The 21803-nt window shown below is 57.4% G+C and overlaps 2 protein-coding genes across 2 annotated transcripts; both read right to left on the bottom strand.

Moving 5' to 3' along the window:
* Positions 1 to 441: 441 nt before the first annotated feature.
* On the bottom strand, positions 442 to 17206 carry LOC119111545 (poly [ADP-ribose] polymerase tankyrase-1-like). Its single transcript, XM_037235357.1, is given in 26 exon segments — positions 442 to 1016; positions 1282 to 1358; positions 1361 to 1417; positions 1420 to 1436; positions 1877 to 1985; positions 2330 to 2402; positions 2404 to 2514; positions 3103 to 3266; positions 3688 to 3821; positions 4343 to 4516; positions 4832 to 4992; positions 4995 to 5146; positions 5605 to 5712; positions 6195 to 6414; positions 6883 to 7048; positions 7468 to 7569; positions 8674 to 8818; positions 9004 to 9144; positions 9989 to 10190; positions 10998 to 11119; positions 11569 to 11822; positions 12067 to 12274; positions 12689 to 12784; positions 13224 to 13448; positions 15656 to 15806; positions 17195 to 17206. Coding segments are annotated over 26 exon segments (3459 nt in total). The 3' UTR covers positions 442 to 938.
* A 565-nt stretch (positions 17207 to 17771) lies between these two features.
* Positions 17772 to 21465, bottom strand: LOC119112482 (haloacid dehalogenase-like hydrolase domain-containing protein 2). Its single transcript, XM_037236681.1, is given in 6 exon segments — positions 17772 to 18073; positions 18075 to 18092; positions 18915 to 19043; positions 19045 to 19132; positions 19843 to 20136; positions 21206 to 21465. Coding segments are annotated over 6 exon segments (804 nt in total). The 5' UTR covers positions 21301 to 21465; the 3' UTR covers positions 17772 to 17893.
* Between the last annotated feature and the right edge of the window lie 338 nt (positions 21466 to 21803).

Below are 21803 nucleotides of genomic sequence, written 5' to 3'. Positions count from 1 at the left end.
GCGACTCGCCGGGAGGGGCCTTTAAATCATCGACTTTGGTTCCCTTTGCCCGAGACTACCACCTGTCTCGGCACCGACGCGTCATCCTTCCACCGCTTCCCGGGCGGCGTCTCCAGGCCGTTGCCGCGCCCACGACCGACGTCAACACCAGCGCAGTTCGTCAGCTGTATTTCACAGTCAGTCATACCCGGCGTCAGCTCGCCGCGTGCGCGCCATAAAACGCGTGCTCGTCGCGACCAGCGCTGCGCGGCCGGCACAGTCCACAGCGCCACACCACGCCTATCACAGATGTCGACGTCCATATGTTGCTATCGTATAGATATTTCCGCAGTCAAACGACAGGGCCGACGGCATGTCAGGGACGCACCCGCGCCGCCACCAGATTAGCACTCGACAAAAGGTGTTCGGAACACGCCGACGTCGGCGCACACAGACCCCCCGCACCCGGACACGCCCGGCGCCGGCGAGAGCGCGCACGGTGCGACGCCGCAGCGCCTGACAGACACCCCGCCTGCACCCTCAGAGCATGCCCACGCCTTCCTGGTGCCGTCCACCGCCTACCGGAGACGCCAGGTCGCACCACGGATGGGACGCCTGGCAGGACGTGACAGCTCCGCTCCCTCACTTTTATCTAAGAAAGCGCGACTTCGGACGATTCTACGCGTGCCAGAGAGCGCATTGCACAGCCGGCTACGAAAACGGACACCGATTCGCCGACGGAGCGTGTGGCGGCCGGATCCTCGTATAAACAGCCAGACCGAACACCAAGCGGACCGCGCCACCTGACGCCCCGTCGGCCGGCAGAGATCAGTGATCTGCACACTTGAGACGGCGCGGTCCGCCGGGCCGGGCACCCTCCGCGCACAGCGACGGCGGCACGAAGGCGTGTCACCCCCGCCACCGGGAGCGGGAGCGGCCAGTCTGCGCGGCGGCGCGGCTCAGACGGCCGGCGGTTCGCTGGCGTGGTTCTCGTCCGGCCGGCAGATCTGGTAGGTGATCAGGTACTCCGGGTAGGCCTACCGAAGGCCGGCCCATCGTCAGCCAGCCAGCTCCGCCCACACGCCCGGTCACAGCGGCAAGCCCCGTCACGTTCCGTGGGTGCGCGGGGAAGGCGGCTAAAAAGTCACATTGTTAAGTTCTGTGGAAACCTATTGAGCGCATGAAAGAATAGTCTCAACGATTAAAAATTACTGTTTAGCTAAGATGTCGCCAGCAGCAGGACCACGACTCACCTGTTCTCCCCGGCACACCCCGCTCCGGGGAAGCGGTGCTATGACTCACCTGTTCTCCCCGGTACACCACATACTCGGGAAAGCAGAGGCCACCGGCGCTGGGCCGGCCCACCACGCTGTGGTGGCCGGCGGCGCGTGCGCCATCTTCATCGCCGAAAACTGCAGGAACGACTTGCCCAGCGCGGCCGACACATCAGCAGCTGCCTGCGGATGGAGAGGGGAGAACGACGGTCGGTCACGCCCTACTGACGGACCGCGGCCGTCACAGCACGTGTTCGGTGACACTGCACACTCATGCGGCACTACAGAATCCAGCTCCTTAAAACAGACGACGTGGAGCGTGGATTCAGACTGTCGCAGCGGGCGCCATCCAAAAGCCACGGGTAAAATTAATGTCTCTTTGTTTCATGCATTGCACGAACCATCCTGAACAGAGCCATCGAAATCAACCGCTGAGGGCATCTTATGCCCAGAAACCTGCCAAGTCAAACGGCACTCGCAACAAGGCGCACTTCCACCTCTTTGGCGCCCAGGTCTCCCCTTGATTTGAGAGACGAGCCGCTCAGTCTCCCCGCCGTCGACTTAGCACGCCACCTGGCCGTCGCTAGAGGCCCTCCCGGGTCACACAGGGGTCGCGGTCTGACCTGTGGCACACGTAGCAGGAGCGGTCCTTGTGTGCCGGACAGCCGGTGCCGCCGCCGATGCCGTGCACGTACTGATTGCTCTTGGACGAGTTCTCGGCGAAGTAGATCCCTGCACGAGCACAAGGACGGACGGTTCGGTGAGATGAAGCGGACGACAGACGTCAGCTAGCTAGGCAATGCCAGGGGGCGGTGAGGCCGGATCAAGACAGGAGAGCACCCGGCAAGCGTTCTAGCCTGTCAGCCCGCGCGCCTGCCTCAACGTTTGTCCAGGCCGACAAGACGCGCCGGACACTAGCAATGCTGCCCCCCGCCCGACCCCCGACAGCAGCGTTCATCTCGCTGCTGTCGGGGCCCGAGTTCATCTCGCTGCTCCCGCCGGGCTTCCCGCTGACGCCGCTGGCGGCCGCGGCGCGCCCCACAGTCCCGCCACGGCGTCCAGCCGGCGCCACCCACCGGCTCCGAACATGCCGCCGATGTAGGCGTGCCGCTCGTCGAAGCCCTTGTGCACGATGGCGTTGATGAAGGGGCGAGCCGTGGAAGAGGATGCGCTCGCACGCCTGGCCGCCGTTCTCCTCGGCCACCTCCTTGCGCCGGTGCTGGTAGCGGTCCCACAGCCGGCGGTTCTGCACCTTCTCGATCTGCCGGACGCCAGGGGACGGTCGGTCAGCGTCACGCCGGCACCGCTCGGCGGCCACCATCTGCTGCCCGCACGCCTCGTGACGAATAGGAATGATGGTGATGGCGATGAATTTGGGCTTGTGCGCCGACTACCCTGGTCATATGGCGCCATGTGAAAAGGAATTGCAAAATCGCAGTTTCATCGGATGTTCATGCTTCGAGTTCCACATGCAGGGCGTTAATGTGGCTTCTCAGCTCAAGACAAGCCTCAATCTATACAGAAACAATAAATTAATTCAACAACAGGCGTGACAGTGGCTACCCAGATACCAGTAGCCTAACCCGATTGACACAAGTACCCAACAAGGCAATTCATGGAGAGGCAATAAATGCACATCGATGCAACAGTCCATCGATATCACTATGACATCACAAGGCATCGAAAGGGCGTTTATACGAACCCAAACATAGATGGGCTGCACAAGGACAGGGTTCAAATGATCCCATTGAGTACAAGGTTTGACAAAAGGATACACCTATACAAGAACAACCGACACAGCCCTGGCAGATCGTCATAGTCTACCCTGCCCAGACCACCAGACACCTACTTTGATGATGGTGTAGCGGTTGAAGATGCCGCCGGCTTGGCCGCTGTCCTTGTGCTCCATGATGGTGGACTGCATCTCGTGCTCCACCGCCTGGTACTCCTTGTCCTCAACGGGCAGGTCGACCAGGCTAGTGCCGGCTGCCTGGCTGCTGTGCCAGCCCACCGCTGCCGTGCCGAGGAGATGCGCGGTCACGGGGCGCGCGGCCGGTGCATGGAGCGGGCGGCGAGCGGCAGGCTCAGCCGCCTCCCCTCCCTCCCTCCCTGGCATCGACCGCTGGCGTCCGCTTACACAGCCCCGCTTACAGGCGGCGGCCTAGCTGCGGCCAACGGACGACCGCCGTGCCGTGCCATCCGCGTGGGTCGTCGCGAAGGCTTGTGTAGCTGTCTACCGATACCTAAATAAATGCGACATCACGGCATCGAAAATACGGGCCGACTGACGAGTCCAACGTAGCACCGGACCACAACACTGCCACATCCGACGGCCGGTCAGATCCTCAGGAGGCGGTCACGACACAAGAGGAGGGCTTCGTGAGCCGGCGCCGCTCCGCCGCCGCCGCGGCGAACACCACCGGTGGCCACTGACCTTTGATGAGCTTGTGTCGGTGGCCGTAGGCGTTCACGCCGATCTGCTTGAGCTCCTCGTGTCCCATCTCCGAGAGGATGTCCAGTGTGATTTGCTCTCGCTCGAAGATGTCGCGCAGGTGATCCAGGCCGAGGCTGGAGCACGCAGCACGGTCTGAGTCACGCCCGCCCGGCACCGCACCAAAACACGAGCGATGCTGCCCGCGCTGCTGTGCCACACTGGTCAACGTGACGCAACAACCGAGCTGCAGCAATAGCGCACAAAAAGCGACCTTCGACTTCAGCAAGCAGAACAACATCTACATAATTCCAGGAGACGTCAGGAGGGAAGCGGGGATAAAGATGATAACCTTTCCGTCCGAGGCTTAAGAACTCTGCCGCAACGATTTCGGTTGTCTTTTTTCAGTGGGTATAACGGAGCATAGGAGTTCATTCACGCTTCACTGTGGGTAAAACCCCGAACCACACAATGATACAATGAAGGCACAGAAGAGCATATATAGAGCCAATAGACAGAGCCAAAAAGCAAAAAAGAGATAATAGAGCCAAGACACAACGACCTACACACAAGGATACTCCCACTTGTCAATGTCAATCCCTAGCCTTCGGCGCCGGACCCAACGCCACCGTCCTCCGCGTGGCAGTCTGGCCCTCACCTGCTGAGGAAGGCGGGCGATCGAGGCGTTTGGCGTCGGCTGGCTCCTCGTCCACCTCCACGTCCGGCACGCAGGCGCTGCCGTCGCCGCTGAACGGTGCCGGCGGCGCCAGCGGGCACGTGATCAGCAGTGAGTTGCCAGAGGGCATCATCACCAGCTCGCCGGCCGCGGCGCCTGACGGGACGCGGGGAGCGGTCAGCGCCACACCCGGTCACGGCGGGCGCCGCACGGAGACGTCAGTACCGCGCTGACCACCGCACGGACGGGGACACTTCAGACCACGCCTCTCTGGCCATCGGGCGGACGGAGGGGCACGTTACAACACCGGCCAGCCGCACACCCGCACAGCCACATGGCCGACGCCCCGCGGGCCGTCGTAGCCAATACTGGCGCCGCCAGTGACCACTGGAGACGTATGAGCGAGCCCAAGACGGCCACAGACGTCCCTCGGCGCTCCCTCCCCCGGCCCGGCCCGCTCCCGACACTGACCGGCTTTGCGGACGGCCCGGCGCGGCGGCCTCCGGCGGCGGCCGGCCGTCCGGAGCGGAGCTGGCCGCCGCCGGAGCCGGCTGCGGCATGGCGTCCTGCAGCAGCAGCGCACGTCCTCATGCCGTGGCCAGATCGAGCGGCGTCTGGTCCTCCCTGGTTCTTCATAGCACGGGTCGGCGCCGTGGGCCAGCAGCAGGGCGCACAGCTGCGTGCGGCCCTTCTGGGCCGCCTCGTGCAGCGGCGAGAAGCCCCACCGGTCCATGGCGTTCACCACCGTGTTGAACTTGATGAGGAGCGCGGCGATGTCCAGGTGGCCTGCGTTCCGTCGCGACCCGTTACCGATGTGACTCACGACGACACGGCGCCGCTCCGGCCCGGCACCGCCACTCCCAGGGACGCAAATGCTGATGTTTGTGTGCTCAGGCGTACCACTCAAGTTGCGGTGCTATCCGTCTAACAAAGATCACCGCACTGAATACCATCCCAATGTCTTAATGCCAACGCACATCACGCCACCCACTGTGTGAATCACACGGCTCACATCACGCCAGCCACCATGTGACTCACTAATGGCAACCAGCATCACACTCACACCACGTCAATTACCATGTGACTTACATGACTCACATCACCAACCACCATGTGACTCGGATGACTTAAATTACGTCAACCACCGTGTGATTCGTGTCATGCCAAACATTGTGACTTGCATGACTTGATTGCATCACGCCAGCCAATGCTTAACTCACATCACTCACATCTCGACAACTCACCATATGACGAGGCGTTGTGGAGGGGAATGAGGCCTCCCTTGTCCTGGGCGTTCACGTCCGCGTTGTTCTCCAGCAGATATTCTGCCACCTCCACGTTATTGTACCCAGCTGAAACGGATATATAATCGATACCTAACCAGAACACACACACCAGGTAAGCATGCTTTCTCGCAATGAACTGTTGATTCCAACTGCTGAAAGACATCGACCCTTCGTCTAAATCTCTTCGTTCGCCAGGCGATTTATGCATAGCCAGTGATGACCAGCAAACAACACTGCGTTGCCATCCAACTTTGGCAGTTCTAACGATTCGCCAGACCTAATCAACATACCAGTGACTTTCCTTAGATGGCAGGCGGTACACACCGGTCAACAGCGTTTAAGCAGCCCTCTTTGCACGTCCTCAAGCGAGCCCAGCGTCCAGCTCCAGACGACTCTCCCTGTGCGACCAATACCTGACAGGCACGGCCCAGCCGCCGAGCCGGTTGCTGGGGCGTTCAAACGCGCCGCCCAACCGGTGACCTGCCCAAGTGTGCCCGTCCCTGACCTGCCCTTGACCTGCCCGGGCCCGGTCAGACCCGCCAGCTGACCTGCCAGATGAAGCGGCGTGCTGTTGCGGCCCTGCGAGTCGCGGCAGTTGATGTTGTCGGGAGTGAGCAGGCGCTGCAGGCGCGCCAGGCTGCCTTTCTTGGCGGCGTCCAGCACGGCGGCGTCTCCCAGCAGCAGGTCGGCTACCTCCTGGTCGGCCTCCTTCACCAAGTCCAGCGGCGTGAGGCTCTCGCGGTTCTTCTTGCCGGCGTCGGCGCCGTGCTGCCACGCACACCACCACCCGGGCACAGTGAGGCAACGGGCGCGACACCAGCGATCACAGCAGCACTAGACACAGCCGGGAGAGACCCTCCCTCGCGCGCAGACGGCGGCGCTCTGGCTGGTAGCGGCGCACACGTCCGGCTTCAGGGCCAGCTTACAGTAGAAACGTTTAATTAAAACGTTCACATTTCCAGGTCGAAGGCTTAAAGCACCCGGAATTATCGAGCGACCTCCAGCCTCGTCCGCTCGGGGGCGGCACGCCGGCTATACTGGCCGGTCGCCTGACGGTCCCCAGAGCATCAGCCACTGAGGCGCAAGCAGCGAATATGACGGACAGCGGCACAGCGCAGCGCGGAGCAGGGACGCCTCAGCACCACCCACCTTCAGCAGCAGCTTGACATGACAGACATGACATGACAGACAGCGGCACAGCGCAGCGTGGAGCCGGGACGCCTCGGCACCACCCACCTTCAGCAGCAGCTTGACAATCTCGTATTTGCCCTTGGCGGCGGCCTCGTGCAGCGGCGTGAACTTCCAGAGGTCGGCCACGTTGACGTTAGCGCCGTGCTTCACCAGCAGCTCCGTCACCTCGTAGTGGCCGTACGAGCAGGCGTTGTGCAGCGGCACCAGGCCCCTGCGGCGACGCGAGTGAGGTCAAACGGCCCGCACCGGCCGCACGCAGCGCTGTCAAGCACCGCGAGCTGCTGGCGGTCAGCAACGCACCCCGACAACCGCTAACAGTCCAGTTTGTGCAACAACGCGCCTTAACCTCATATAGCACAAGAAACGGGTGTCAAGACACGTACACGACGACCAGCGGAGGAGCTAAGATTTCACTTTTCTCAACCTCTCAACAGTGCGGGAGATATTTGCATGCCGCAAAGTGTCCTGCCCAGCATGGCATTTGCATCTCACTTTACCAATGCGTTTCCTGCGACGATCTGCTACTTGAACGAAGTCGTCGCCGACTACATGCGGTACTGAAAGTACATGTGCCATCCTGGCCTCCGTTCCAACCAGCCGGCTAGCATCGGGGAGTCGCGGCAGGCACGCTCACCCCTTGTCCTTGCATGCACGTCGGCGCCGTGGTTCAGCAGGAAGTCCACCACCGGCACGCGGTTGTAGCCGGCCGCGAAGTGGAGCGGCGTCGAGTGCCTGGCGCGGGGACCGGGCGTGAGAAACCCCCGGACAGGTGACGGGCTCGCTGAGGGACCGGGCAACCGGCAGCTCCTGGCACAGCACTGGAGCGGCCGGCCCTCCGGCTGCGGTCGCAGCTGTGATCTTAGCAGCATCCCTCCCCTCCCCCTCTCCCCCCCCCCCCACACACGGCATACTGGACAGAGCAGGAGGTAATCAGCCCTGCAGCCTCCCTCCTCCCCCCTCTCCCCTCCCACACACACATTGCATACTGTACAGAGCAGGAGGTAATCAGCCCTGCTCCTCCCCCTCTCCCCTCCCACACACATATTGCATACCGGACAGAGCAGGAGGGAATCAGCTCTGCAGCCTCACTCCCCTCCCCCTCTCACACATACGGCATACTGGACAGAGCAGGAGGTAATCAGCTCCGCAACCTCGCTCCCCTCCCCCCTCTCCCCCTCCCACACATACGGCATACTGGACAGAGCAGGAGATAATCAGCTCCGCAGCCTCCCTCTTCTCCCCTCCCACATACACGGCATACCGGACAGAGTAGGAGGTAATCAGCTCCGCAGCCTCCCTCTCCTCCCCCCTCTCCCCCTCCCACACACACATGGCATACCGGACAGAGCAGGAGGTAATCAGCTCCGCAGCCTCCCTCCCCCCCCCCCCCCCTCTCCCCCCTCCCACATACACGGCACACCGGACAGAGCAGGAGGTAATCAGCTCCGCAGGCTCCCTCTCCCACACACACATGGCATACTGGACAGAGCAGGAGGGAATCAGCTCCGCAGCCTCCCTCTCCTCCCCCTCTCCCCCTCCCACACACACATGGCATACCAGACAGAGCAGGAGGGAATCAGCTCCGATATGTCATCATTTCGTTGACCGTGCCACTCAGTGTCGCGTGTCTCTAGTTTTACCAAGTACCCGCGTTAATGATTAGCAAGCATCCTCTAATCCATCTCACAACACATAGCTCTTTTATATCTTATCCCATACCAGCTGTCCTCTTTCGATACAGCGGGCGGTACTGCCGCGTGAGGTACACTGGCGCCGCCTCCAGCTCGGCGGTCAGCGAGGGTGGTCTGCTGCGCTCGGGGGCGTGGTCGCCGTTACCGGCCACCCACCTGCCGGTCCAGGTCCCGGCAGTTGACCAGGTGCGGGTGGGCCGACACTAGGCGGCGGCTTACGTCCAGGTCGCCGGCCTTGGCCGACTCCAGCAGCTGGTACTCGAGGCTGGTGCTGGCCACACTCGGCTCGTCTGCGGGCACCGCACCGCACCGCCGCGGCTCAGTCGGCAGCCCGGCGGCACCGCACGCCGACGCCCCCTCCCACACGCTCACAAAACACCACGACACACACACCAGCTGAGCACTCAGCACATGAAGAACAGCACCAATGAGTACGCGTTCGTTATGACTGGGAGGTTGATTGCGGCGTCCGTACCGAGAAGCATCTTCTTGACGGGCTCCGTGGACACCTGGGCGGCCGTGAAGCCCTGCAGCGAGGCGATGCCGGTGTCGACGCCGTACGACAGCAGCAGCCGACACATGGCCACGGAGCCGTCCTGGCCGGCCCGGTGCAGCGCTGAAACCGACCGGTGCCGTCACACGCCAGACGGCGGAGGGCGCGCCGGCGGCCAGGCGCGCGGGTCCGGACTGGTGGCGGCAGACGGGCTGGTGCCATCACATGAGGTCGGCTCGCAGGCGTACAGCCTCGTGCAGATGCAACAGATGCACCAAATCAATTCGCGCCAGGCGTACGCACACAAGATGCCCCAACAAGGCCGTCAAACAAAATAGCACCATCCCATCGTGGTTGAAACAAAGTCGACAGCTTCTTGGCCTACGTCAACACTGGAGCGGCACAGGCCGTGAAGAAGCCCCTGCTGCCGTCCCCAACAGCCAGTCCTGGCACAGCCAGCCCCGGCCGCCGGCCCGCCCGCCGCGCACGTCGAGCCCGCCCTCACCGGTCTGGCCGTGACTGTCGAGCTCGCCCTCACCGGTCTGGCCGTGACTGTCGAGCCCGCCCTCACCGGTCTGGCCGTGACTGTCGAGCCCGCCCTCACCGCTCTGGCCGTGACTGTCGAGCCCGCCCTCACCGGTCTGGCCGTGACTGTCGAGCGCGCCCTCACCGGTCTGGCCGTGACTGTCGAGCCCGCCCTCACCGGTCTGGCCGTGACTGTCGAGCCCGCCCTCACCGCTCTGGCCGTGACTGTCGAGCCCGCCCTCACCGCTCTGGCCGTGACTGTCGAGCCCGCCCTCACCGCTCTGGCCGTGACTGTCGAGCCCGCCCTCACCGCTCTGGCCGTGACTGTCGAGCCCGCCCTCACCGGTCTGGCCGTGACTGTCGAGCCCGCCCTCACCGGTCTGGCCGTGACTGTCGAGCCCGCCCTCACCGGTCTGGCCGTGACTGTCGAGCCCGCCCTCACCGCTCTGGCCGTGACTGTCGAGCGCGTTGACCTTGGCGCCGTGCTTGAGCAGCAGGTCGACGCTGTCGGCGTGGTTGCAGTCGGTGGCCACGTGCAGCGGCGTCAGCAGCTCCTTGTTCTTCTCGTTGAGCGCGGCGCCGCGCCGGATCAGCAGCTCCGTCACCGCCTTCCGCTTCACGAACGGCGAGCTAACGGCCGCGTGCTGCAGACCAGGGCGGCGCCGGCGTGACAACAGAGCGGAGCGCCCGGAACACGGGCGTCAGGTCACTCACGTCACCAGCGTCGAGTAAAGCGTCCACCGTGATGAAGATAATGACACCGGCCAGATCATCAGATCAGGGCAGAACACCAGCATCGGGTTATGGCTGGACACCAGCGCCAGGCGAGGACCAGATACCACAGTTAGGTCAAGGGGGAACAGGTCAGGGCAACACAACGGTGTCAGGTCAGGTCAAGCAGGAGAACCCAGACAAAACAAAAATATCCTGAGTGCAAAATTCAGCAATGATCACTGGGATTGTGCACACAATGGGAGGTAGGGTGCCACCGAAAGACGCTCCATTTTGACAATAATGGCTCGGCATTGACAATCAGGGCAGCCACCGAAGACACCGAAGTATGCAGCAGGCGAGACCCGAGACAATCTGCGACGAAATTCCCGCCCGAGCGATGATGATGGGGACTTGACTTTGGGGGCGCGTCGACGGCGGAGGTCATTGGTGCCCATAACTTAAGTTAGGAAGTCCAACATTTTTCAACTAAACGGAAGAAGAAAAATACTGAAAACCTGACGTCCGTAAGAAATGAAAACAGCTGACTCGAGTTCAGCTAGTACCAGTGGTTCCCAAAGATGTCTGAATAGCTTAGATGCTGGGCTGTCGTCCGAAGTGACGCAAGTGCTCTTCCATGAAATGTGGACAAGAGTGGGACCCAAGCCACGCCGTTAACGCCTGCCAGCAGTGATAAGCCAGCCCGCGAACGCGACGTCACGCAGCAGCCGGACTCGTACCAGCGGCGTGTCGCCGGTGTGCGGATGCTTGAAGTTGACCGAGTCGCTGGAGAGGAACTTCTTCACGCGGGCCGGGTCGGCCTGGCGGGCCGACTCCAGCAAACTGTGGCCCTTAAACTCGTCTGGCGGCGCACACACACAACAGATGGGCTTAGCGCAGTGCTCAAGAATGTAGCGCAATTTTAGCCTCGAAACCTCGGACCAGAGATAAGGACGTCGTTCAAGTCAGCTGAGTCACATCAAGAGCATTGCATTCTGAGTTATCGCAGGATTGCGATCACACTGACAGCAGCCTTCCTCTACTTCCACAGATGATGACCTCACGCCAAAAAATGGCATACACATAGGATGCAGAATGCCTTCATCGAAACGAGTATCAGTGATTCCAGGAAGTGTTGCAGCTATGATTTATGACGCCAAAGTCCAGTCATGCTGCAAGCTAAACGGACACCTGTATCGCCCCATCTGCCACCGTCTGACGGTGTGCACGAGCGCCACCCCGCCCGGGGCTGACGCCGCCGTTACGAGGGGGGGGGGGGGGGGGCTGGCCGCCGCCGGCAGCACCACCTACAGGCCAGCCGGTGCTGCAGCTCGCGCGTCGGCGCCGCGTCGATGGCCGTCTTGGAGTGGCAGTTGAGCAGGGTCGGATCGGCGCCGTGGCACAGCAGCAGCGAGCACACCTCCAGCCGCATCTTGCTGGCCGCCTCGTGCAGCGGCGTGAACTGCCACAGGTCGGTGGCGTTCACGTGCGCGCCGTGCTTCACCAGCAGCTCCGTCACCTCGTAGTGGCCGTACGAGCAGGCGTTGTGCAGCGGCACCAGGCCCCTGCGGCGTCGCGAGCGGCCAGTCGTCAGCGCAGAGGAGACGTACCTACTACACCGGGGCCGGTCTGCAGAGCCGGCCGCCCACACCGCCGCCGACGTGCGAAAAACGATCACAACTAACGATAAACAGCTTGTGAGACAACTTGACTTCTAACGTGCCGTACACATTGCAGTGACAGCCCCACGCCCATCCATACCCTGCCGCCTGGCCACAGCCGCCGCCTGGCCCGCCACCGGCCACTGACCCCTTGTCCTTGGCATGCACGTCGGCGCCGTTCTGCAGCAGGATATTGACGATGCGGGTGCGGTTGTAGCCGGAGGCCAGGTGGAGCGGCGTCGACTTGCGGCCGTCCGAGGCATGGCAGTTGACGTTGAGCGGCGTCAACAGCGACAGCAGGCGCTCCTCGTTGCCGGAGCGGGCCGCCTCCAGAAGCTCGTCCTTCTTGTACTCGCCTGCGGCGGTGGCGGCGGAGCGGGAGGTCAGGCGGGCGATGCGCGGCGCTATGTGGCGGCTCTCGGCCATCCCGCAGACACTCCGGCCGAAAGCTAGAGGGCCGACACATACAAGCGCCTTGGACTCGGTGCCAGTTTGGAGCCAGTTAGGACCCCCAGACACCCTCTGGCCGTTTTCGAATCGGCGGAAGACGTACTTCTTCGTCGTACGTCTTCCAGATGAAAACACGCAGCCTATTGTACCGCAATGACTACAAGTGTCTGCCCCTCTGCAAGCGTACTGGAATCATGTGTCACTTTGGCAGGATACACTTCAGTCTTAACATAATTTCCCAGTATCAGGCACCGCTGTGCTCTGTGACCGCGCGACGTTAATAGACAGCCCTCGCCCGCCGCGCGCGGGGGTCCACTGACCGGTGAGTACGGCCCGCGTGGCCAGGTCGGCCAGGTCCAGCGCCGTCTTGCCGTCCGTGTTGCGGATGTTGGGGTCGGCGAAGTGCTGCAGCAGCACTGCACCGGACGGCCAGGCCGTCACACGAGCGTCACAGGGGGCGGCGGAGGCGGCGGCGCGCACGGCGGCCGCCTCGCACCGTCCAGTGCGCAACACAGCAGACCACAGGGACAGGTCGGCGGCCAGCCGCAGTCACGCACGCTGACGGCCGCGAGGCTCAATATAATGACAACACGCACTCTTTTCGGCGAAAACTACGCCTCGATTCTACAATGCCAGGCCTCATGTATACGCTCGATGATTTCATGTTTGTGTCATAACTTTCAGTGCAACACGTCTCATTTACGAGCAAACATGGCTAGCGATATTCTCTCGTTCGACGTTTTGATGTTTGACGACCTATGCTACCCTATGCAGGAAGGTCAGCACACTGCAGCACGCAGCACAATTCACGCCTGCCACAGGCGCACGTGTCACGCGCGTCGCCGCCGCGCCCACCTATGCAGACGTCCGTCTTGCCCTTGATGGCGGCCTCGTGCAGGGGCGTGTAGTTCCAGTTGTCGCGCGCGTTGGGGTCGGCGCCGGCGCGCAGTAGCAGCGCCACCACCTCGGCGTGGCCGAACGAGCCGGCGTTGTGCAGCGGGATCAGGCCGCCGTCGTCGCGGGCGTGCACGCTGGCGCCCACCTGCAGCAGGTGCTCCACCACCTCCCGGCGACCGTACCCTGCACCGCAGAGGGCGAGCGCTCACCGACAGGTCAGGGCTGGGTAATCTGACCTGACCTGACCTGACCAGCCCTGACCTGCTCGCCCGTGAGCAGGTCAGGGCTGGGGTAATCTGGGACTTGGCCCAGTCAGATTAGGTTCTGCACTCTTCCTTCAGCTGGGCTTTGAGCTAGTCCCAGCCCTGCTCAACTTGTGTCATGAGGTTTATCTGACCCAAAGCTGTGCCTGGCTTCAGAACACAAATTTTGATGGGTCTTCAGAACTATCTGCTAGTTACTTTACTATTACCCAGGATTTACCATAAATGGAAGCAAGCTATTACCATGCAGGCTTTTATCTGGTAAGGATCTGGGGCCATGTTCTGATTGCTTGGTGTGAATGTAAATAGGCATCCCTAATGCATGAAATGCAACATGTAGTTCTTCACTGACAAATAACCACCTCTACTGCTGTGAGGTTTGCAAGGCTGGCACTGATTAAAAAGATGCTGTGGAAATGTCTGATCCTCATAGTTGGCAACTGAGTGAGACAAAAAATATTATGTAGACAGTTTGCATTAAGGTCATCTCTGGCTTTCCAAACACATCCCTGAATGGCTATGATGCTTTTCCACACCAGTGTGAGAATAGGCATGGTTTCACACAATAATGACCCAGGTCCATTTCAACCAAAAAGGAAATGTCTCTCTGACACTGTTTATTGAAATATAGGTCCTTTTGCAAGGAAGACCAAGCATGTGGCAACAGTGAGGCATAGGACACCACCATGCTTGTACCAGCAGCACAGATCCCATGTTCAATGAGCATAATGCATTTTATGCCAGACCACAAAGTGAGACACAAAACCATTGCCAAATTAGAGACATGTGATATATGCATAAAATAAAATACATAAGCATCTAGTCTTCAGCAAGGATGACCTCTTCATCAGCACCCTTCCCCTCCATAACTAGACCTTATCCTCATGGAGTTGCCAGGCCACCAGAGCATTAATGATCATCAGGAGCCATGCTGAACATGATATAATGGGGATGCCCTGCCAGGGAGGCTAGGCTGCTTCTACCTATATCATGCAATAAAAGAATCTTATAAAGCAGGAGGTAACACCTAAATTAGGAATGTATGACTTTGACATATTAGATAACAAGCTTGACTACACAAGGTCTGACTGAATCTGGCACAACCTCCCAGCATTTAATTGATACATGCAAAAAACATAAGCTAAGCTGCAAAATATAGGGCAATGCATGTTACAAGTCATTCTGGACAATGATTGACCAGATGCAACTATTAACCATGTTATAATTATATAAGAGAAAATATTTTAGATGACAGTTCATCTTATTTTCAAATGCTGGTCAAAGTGAAGTATCTATTCTTAACCATATATAATAGATTTGGATGCACAAATGCTGGACACACAAGTCAAAATTTAGTAGCAAACATTTAAATAAGACTTGAACCAGCCCATGTATTACACCTACTACATAATCTGCCTGTAGGATATATGCAATTTCATGAATAATGGCAGTGGGATTAACATTTCACAGTGTTCTCTTGGGAAATTTGAACTCTCATTAATGCACATACAAGCAAGATGCATTAAGTATGAGGTGGCATGCTGCAGAGGCTGCAAATTCTTGTTCTTGCATGTTTAACACAATAACTGAAACATCCCAAAAAGCAATACTAAATTTATTTGGCTGGATGTAATTTATATCTTCCATCCCTTAGCATTTGATATATGCATTTCTTGCACAGGTTTCCATAATTTGGTGCATATATATTTGTGAATTGAGTACCAGATGTTTGGCAACCTGGCATTAAGGTACATCCATCAAGAGGCACAAATGAAGGTACTACTCCACTTTGACCTTGAACATCCAACTGAACTGGGAAAACAAACCCCAAAAGTATAACATACAATATTATTATAATAATGTTTAATAACATAATGACATTAATACTGTGAACCACTTTCATGACATTTTGTACAACAAAAACCCTTTAAATGTGCATGTCCCATTACAATGTCAATCAAAATGGTATCTGATGACAAACTCTGCTCTTACCAAACATTACCAACAAAATGTCACAGCAGCAAGTTGTGATAATTTTACAGTGAGATCTAGGAAGCAAGGGGATAAAGGCAAAGAGAGAACCGCTGTTAACAATAAAAAGAACTCAACAAAAAATACAGCACCCACCTGCTGCAATGTGGAGTGGAGATGACTTCCGACCAGCACTATCCCTGGCATTCACTGTTTGGTTTGTAACAAGCTTCTTTACTTTTGAAATCTCACCAACTCTACAGGCCTCGAACATTTCCCTAAGCGGGTCATTTGGGCATTCAGAAAGCTGTCTGAAGGCAGTGATAAGGCAGTTCTACGCGACATTCTTGTTTTGTCGTCATACAGACAATTCAACAAAGATCAATCGAGTATCCCCTATGCATGTTGACGAAAACAAGACCAGTCAAAGGACAACGCCCTTCGTGAAAACGTAAGCGCCTTCATTTTATCACAAGCCTCGAAACTCCCGAACAAAAATATTGACGTGCGTCAACACACCAACCCCACGCAAGCAAACAAAGCACAGTAATCAATGTGGCGCATGTGGCGCACGCTGTCAGGTTACGGCCACCAATTTGATAATTCAAAGATTAAGAAGCTCTGAGCAAAGGTAACAACCATATAAGAAACAAATTCAACGTCGGAAGCGTGATATCAAAAGCTCCTTCAATTTTAAACAATGAACAATAGCTGAAGATATCGGCTCGAAGGACATGATGAATGACGCAGACCCGGGTAGTGGTGAACAACGGGGTGGGCGGTGCGTTTAGGGGGGACGTCTCGAGGGACGGCCCGCTGCGCCATTCTCATCCCTCTGTAGTTGCTCACCAGCTCTACTACCCTCTCACAGCACACTGTGCCGAAGTAGGGAGTCGGGAGTGTTATGTATCCTGACAGTTAGCCGTGGTTCGACAGCGGCTCGCGGTATACGCCGTTGCGGTCGTACCACGACGCAACTGCTGATACCGCCGAGACAACACCAGAGGTCTAAGATTCTACCACCGCGGTACCAGTGGTCGCTGCTGCATCAGTAAGGGCGGTACTAGAGTGATATCTGGAAATGCTGGAACTTCTCCGGTACCAAGAAACGTTCGAAAGGCGGCGTCGCAAGCACCAACCATATATTGCCGGCGCGTGGCCAACAGCCATGCGTTCAAGTCTGTCCCAGAACCGGCCACCATCATGTTTGCACGATCATGTTGCACGATCATGTTCTTCATAAATTAAGTACGCGCCCGGCAACTAACGTCCTGATGTACGGCTGATTGCATCGCCTTTTCCCGATAATAATAATCTGGTGAGTTGTCTGGCGGCCTCTGACCGACGATCCGCGACCGGTGCGCTAATCGGATAGAGTTCGGTAGCCTCGTCACCACACCACTCAACTATGCTCGCGACTGCACACTGCAAAACCGCATGCCGCTAGCGCATGTGGAATAAACACGGCGGCCGTTAGGCATCGGATCAACTACCGGAAGAATACAACACGGACAAGATAATTATTTTCTATTGCATTTGTGTCCGAACCCGCCACACCAATGGATGACACCTGGCGTGATATTTCTCACCTTACAACGCGTGCTTACTCTGCGACACGGTGGCTTGCTAACTAGCCACCCGCAAGGAACCAGCCTTGCCCCTCTAAAAAAGCAAGTCAAAACATGACTACAGCACCTGCATGGCCATCGTCAGCAGGACGTTGTGACAAGACCAAAAACTACGTCAACCACATCCACCGCAGTCCACAGTCCACACTCGACCGCCAGCAGACCGGCGAGACCGGCAAGACCCGAACACCCACCGCAGTCCACAGTTCACACTCAACCGCCAACAGACCGGCGAGACCGGCAAGACCGAACATCCACCGCAGTCCACAGTTCACACTCGACCGCCAGCAGACCGGCGAGACCGGCAAGACCGGACACCCACCGCAGTCCACAGTCCACACTCGACCGCCAGCAGACCGGCGAGACCGGCAAGACCGAACATCCACCGCAGTCCACAGTCCACACTCGACCGCCAGCAAGACCAGTGAGGCCGGCAAGACCGAACACCCACCGCAGTCCACAGTCCACACTCGACCGCCAGCAGACCGGCGAGACCGGCAAGACCGAACACCCACCGCAGTCCACAGTCCACACTCGACCGCCAGCAGACCGGCGAGACCGGCAACACCGGACACCCACCGCAGTCCACAGTCCACACTCGACCCGCCAGCAAGACCAGTGAGACTGGCAAGACCGAACACCCACCGCAGCCCACAGTCCACACTCGACCGCCAGCAGACCGGCGAGACCGGCAAGACCGAACATCCACCGCAGTCCACAGTCCACACTCGACCGCCAGCATTCCACCGAGACCGGCCGCGCCGCGCTAGCTGTCGTCCGCCGGGGCCGGCGCGCCGTCCGGCAGCTGCTGCAGCACGTATTGCACGGCCTCCGGGAACGAGTCGGCCACGTGCGCCGGCGGCGGCTCGATCAGCGCCTCGTCGCCCGGCCGGTACTTGCCGGTGCGCACCAGCACGCCAGCCAGGCCGACCGCCTGGGCGCCGCCCCACATCATCGCGCGCGTCCTGCCGGAGCCGGGCCGGACGGCGTCAGTGCGGACGATGACGCGCCGCACCGGCGGCGACGGACGCGGAGGGGACGGCGTTGTACGGAGATCGCGCTAGGGTTCTCATACCCACCATGGTACAGGAGGTCCATCAGTACGCAACAATGGTGAAGACACAGCCTGATCACACGCCGCCACTGGTCCACCACGTGTTACGTTTTACACAATTTGCTTCCATAAAAAGAGATGTTTTGTGCACCAAGCACAAATGGTGCGAAGTTTCCATTCATGGGTTCATTATCATCATCATCACTTTGCCTGCTGTGCACAGTCAAAAGAGATCCTCACACATTCAACTCCAAACCGTGGATGTCAAGGTTCCACAGTTTCCAACAAACTGTGCAGCAACAGCACTGGCGCAAGTTAGCATGCATGGGTACCGACCCACGACCGGCAAGGTTTGGTTGTCACTGGTACTGGCTTCCAATACTTCCAATACACATAACAGCTCCATAACCGCTAGCAATGAAACGGTTGTCGGCTCCCAACACCTGATTAAAACAGCACCGAGCTGCACTTAATCAGTTGTGAGCAACATTAATGTAACCACTGGGGTCGAGGGGAGGGGCGGGAGACATGCCCTCCAATTTTCCCAAAATGGGTTTCCCCCAATTTGTCGCGCAGAATACACGCCTTTTGCGTATTCCCATTCAAAGTGTAATTTTCAGGTCAGGTTATTGTCCCAGGTTCCAGTTTGACCCTTCCACAGTTGATCTCTCCTCCCCAACCTTAAGGATGTGGTTACACCCAGCAGTGAGCTAGGGATGTGGACACCACTCACATCCCCGATCATGACGGCCTCTTCCGGCTGGCAGCCCAGCCCGTCTAGGGCAGCCCGGAAGAAGGCTGCACTCGGCTTGCCGATGACCTCCGCGTGCCGGCCGGTGGCGTACTCCAGCCCGGCGACGAACGGCCCCCGGGCCCAGCGCCAGCCCGTCAGACCGCCGGAAGTAGCGCCCCTTGTGAATGGCGATCAGATCCGCGCCCTCCAGCACCAGTCTGGGGAGCAGGCGACCAGAGCCGTGGCAGCTGGAGAACGGCGGCTCGAGAACGACCGCCTTAGGGGACCTCCGGAGGACAGCACTGGAAAGGTCAGGCGCCGTGCTGGGAGCGACAGCCAGTCTCTAAAGTAGAGTCGCTAGGAGAGTATGAGACATCTCAGACTGACGACAGTCCAGAATGACTAAGAATGGCTTCCACTGCTCAAGGAAAGCTCCTTTCAGGCATACCAGGCACCGCGATGAGAACGACAGTGAGCCTCGAGGCAAGGGCCTTACAGAAACACCAGACAGCCGGATGAGAACGACAGTGGGTTTCAAGAGCACCACATAAGTTAATCTCGTTAGAGAATTAAAACAACACTGGGAATCAGGCTGAGAATGACAGTGGGTCTCAAGGGAAGAGAATAACAGCAACATCGGACAGCGGGCTGAGGATGACAATGGGTCTCAAGAAATAACATTACAGCAACATCGAGCACCAGACTGAGAATGGCAATGGGTCTTAACAGCAGAGCATTACAGCAATATTGGGCACCAGACTAAGAACAACAAGGAGTCTTAAGGGAAGAGCATTACAGCAACATCCGACAACAGTCTGGGAATGACAGTGGGTCCCAGGGGAAGGGCTTTACAGCAACACCGGGCGCCGAGCTGCGCACAGACAACCAGACCGTGCCCGGCCGCACGTGTGGCCACCTAGTGTCACACCTGAAGGCCCGAGTCAGCGCGTCATAGTTGAAGTGGTCAGGCGCCAGGCCGACCAGCACGGCGTTCGGATTGGCCGTGTCAACACTGGCAAAGTCCTCGAGCGCCTCTGGCTGCAGCAGCAGCAGCGGCCGTAACTGGCGCTGGTCCACCAGCTGCCGGGCCGCGCTCAGCGAGCTGAAGATCTCGTTGCGCGCGATGCCGAAGCCGAGCGCTGATAGGCGTCCGTGCAGCATCGACAGTGACTCCTTACTGGCATTGGTGACAAAACGGACCTTCACATCGGTCTTTCGCAGCCTGCAAGATGTCCAGTTTCTTGTAACACTGTAATGTAACATTAAACAATGGCACCCAGCAAGGTTTTGTCAAATCTCAGTGTTTTGCATGACAGAGGCTGTACATGGCAAAGATGTTCATGAGATAGTAATTATGTGTCTTGCATTTATTATACACATCTAGCCTACTAGAGAAAAAAATGGAAAAATGGATTTTTTATGTTCTCAACAATCATTCCACATTAGTCATTAGTGCAAGCACTCATGGATGCAGCCTCAGGAACATCCTCAGTGAGCCTTACATGATTATTTGATCTTGATCTTAGATTTAGAAAGATCTATCAAACTTTGATCTTAGATTTCATCAGAAGTATCAGATGCTTTTACATTTGTATGCTGACACAGCATTACCACTTTACCACAAGTGGGACTTCAGACCTGAACACCATTCAGCATCCACCCATTGACACTATCAATACAAAACTGCTTATCTTTTAAAGGAGAAAAGTTAGGTGACTAGGAACCAAGGTGTTTTTAAGATATTTTCACAAAATAATGCATTCTTTTTTAATATATGCACAATGCATGTGCACCCTAGCATAAAAAATTTGAAAATTATTTTTCATTGTTCTTCAGATGTCATTTCAAAGGGCTCCACAAATCAAGGGTGTATCTTAATATGTCTTTAACCCTAGGTGCACAAAAGCTACACCTTGAAAAAAGGAAAAGAAAAAGGCTGGCCTTGCTATGTCTGGATGGCCTCCTTGCAAGGTACTGTGTTGTTGATGTTAGAGCCTGGCATGTACCATAACTATTCATTGATATGTATCACAGGTATTATATCCACAAGGTAAAACATCATGTCCATGTTTTCTTATTATTAACAATGTTTTCTGGGTTATAGAAGACAACTGATGTTTAGCATGTTCATGTAAGCCATGGGTAAATCCTCAGCAAGGCCAAAGATGACATTTCAGCTTTGCACTGCCCAATTGCAAATCAACACACCTTCCTGCCAAATGGTAGCCCATACATGGTTCTGAATATGACATGATGATGGGTATTCAACAGCACTAGCTGGTCATTTTCACCTGTCTAGTGCCTCACTGGCACCAGGGATCTTGCAATCCTCGATGAGAATGGTTCCACTGAGATCCACTAGCACCGCTTTGATCACGCGCTTCATTTTGAGACCTTTCAAGTTTTCCTTTGCAATAGGCGAACTGCCGTGGCAAGAGCAAGCGCTTGGGTTTACAAGGGTCTTGAGGGTTGTATGTTGCCTTATGTACTCAGAGCACAAATTAACCCGGTACCCCCAGACCTCGTTCCGGCCCGGTCCCGGCCTGGCACCTCGCTCGCCAACCTCAAGGCCATATAACAGAACCACGCGCCTAAAGCAGCGGCTCAAGTGCGCCGGTATCGATATATTTGCGTCATTACTCCTACCGTCAAGAAGTACCATATCCAAAATACAGCTAGGAATCCAGTATAATCTATAGACTTAATACCATATGTAGACCTGCTCCGTTCGATATTCGGAACACTTGTCAGTTTGCCTGTTCAAAACATTCAAGCCATCCACATGTTGAAAGCTCCTGACGGCTGGATGCAAAAGAAATCGGGCAAATGATTTATAAGGTCATGATGTTGCCATAGATTATTGGCCTTGATTGTGACCTTGGCCGTGAT

Source organism: Pollicipes pollicipes, unplaced genomic scaffold (genome assembly GCF_011947565.3).
Source record: "Pollicipes pollicipes isolate AB1234 unplaced genomic scaffold, Ppol_2.1 Scaffold_7261;HRSCAF=8764_pilon_pilon_pilon, whole genome shotgun sequence".
Lineage (NCBI taxonomy): Eukaryota > Metazoa > Arthropoda > Thecostraca > Pollicipedomorpha > Pollicipedidae > Pollicipes > Pollicipes pollicipes.
Note: the sequence above shows the minus strand (reverse complement) of the source record. Positions and strands in the feature narration are given on the sequence as shown.